This window comes from Octopus bimaculoides, chromosome 7 (genome assembly GCF_001194135.2).
Source record: "Octopus bimaculoides isolate UCB-OBI-ISO-001 chromosome 7, ASM119413v2, whole genome shotgun sequence".
NCBI classification, from domain to species: domain Eukaryota; kingdom Metazoa; phylum Mollusca; class Cephalopoda; order Octopoda; family Octopodidae; genus Octopus; species Octopus bimaculoides.
Window position 1 is genome coordinate 4616730 of NC_068987.1, and position 1001 is coordinate 4617730.

A 1001-nucleotide genomic window follows, 5' to 3' on the forward strand; every position below is an offset into this window, starting at 1 on the left:
GCAACAAATTATAATCAGTGCGTGTGTTTTTATTGGCAAAATGATCCTCCCAAGATACAACAATATATATATATATGATTATACCCTTTGTACTTCAGTATCTGCTTTGGTATGGTTTCTGCAGCTAGATGCCCTTCCTAATGCCAACCACTTTATTGAATGTACTAGGTGCTTTGTTCATACCACCAGCGCTAGTGGGGGGCCACCATACCATTTGCAAGACTATGAACTACTCTAAGTAACCATATCAACATGTGGTCAGAATGTTCTAGTAGATCTGTGCATGTTTCTAGAACATGAGGATCACTCTACACACTACCAATAAGCAGTGTCATTGAGTACTTTCCCAAGGGTCTCATGGGTTTAGGGACCTCAATTCTGATCTATGTATGTTGTGGTTTGTTGTCAATAAGTAAATATCATAAGGGCCGGTGTACCAATTTGCCTGGGGGCCTCATAGATCTAAGGGCCCTCATAGGTCTGGCGGCACAATTCCTATTTATGTATTACTGTCAGTAAATATAGGGCCCAAGATATTGATTTGCCCAGGGGCTTTATAATACTGCTAAGACAGCCCTAGTAATAGACCCCTTCTGGTGTTACTAGAACTGGTAGAACTAAAGAAGTAATTGAATATAGTCTTTGGGAACGAAACCTAAACTAATTCAACAATTATTTCTTTAAATTTCAGTGTGAAGCTATCTCAATGTTTAGGACAAAAATTCCTGTCTTGTTTTTAAAATGAGACAGGAATTTAGAAACTAGGAAATCTAGAACTACGTGATTAAAGAAAGCAATATCTGAAATCTAAAAAAATAATAGAAAATATATTTGAAATGAAACAAAAATTAGTTTGTACCTTTGTGTTTTTTTTTAATACAATGTCTTCACTGAAATAAATGTAAGTATTTATGATAACCATGGCAGAATTTGAAAATATTTAAAAGTCAGGCTGGATTGATAGCATTGAAAGTGATTTTATTACAATACAAAATAAAAAT

General features: G+C 34.9%; 1 protein-coding gene across 1 annotated transcript in view; it reads right to left on the reverse strand.

Annotated features, from left to right (window-relative positions):
* Window positions 1-687: 687 nt before the first annotated feature.
* The window catches only part of LOC106873582 (uncharacterized), a 15111-nt gene continuing 14797 nt past the window's right edge, over window positions 688-1001 (reverse strand). Inside the window, exon 3 of the mRNA XM_052969114.1 lies at window positions 688-807. Within this exon, the coding sequence (XP_052825074.1) occupies window positions 688-807 (120 nt within the window). The remainder of the gene's footprint in view (window positions 808-1001) is intronic.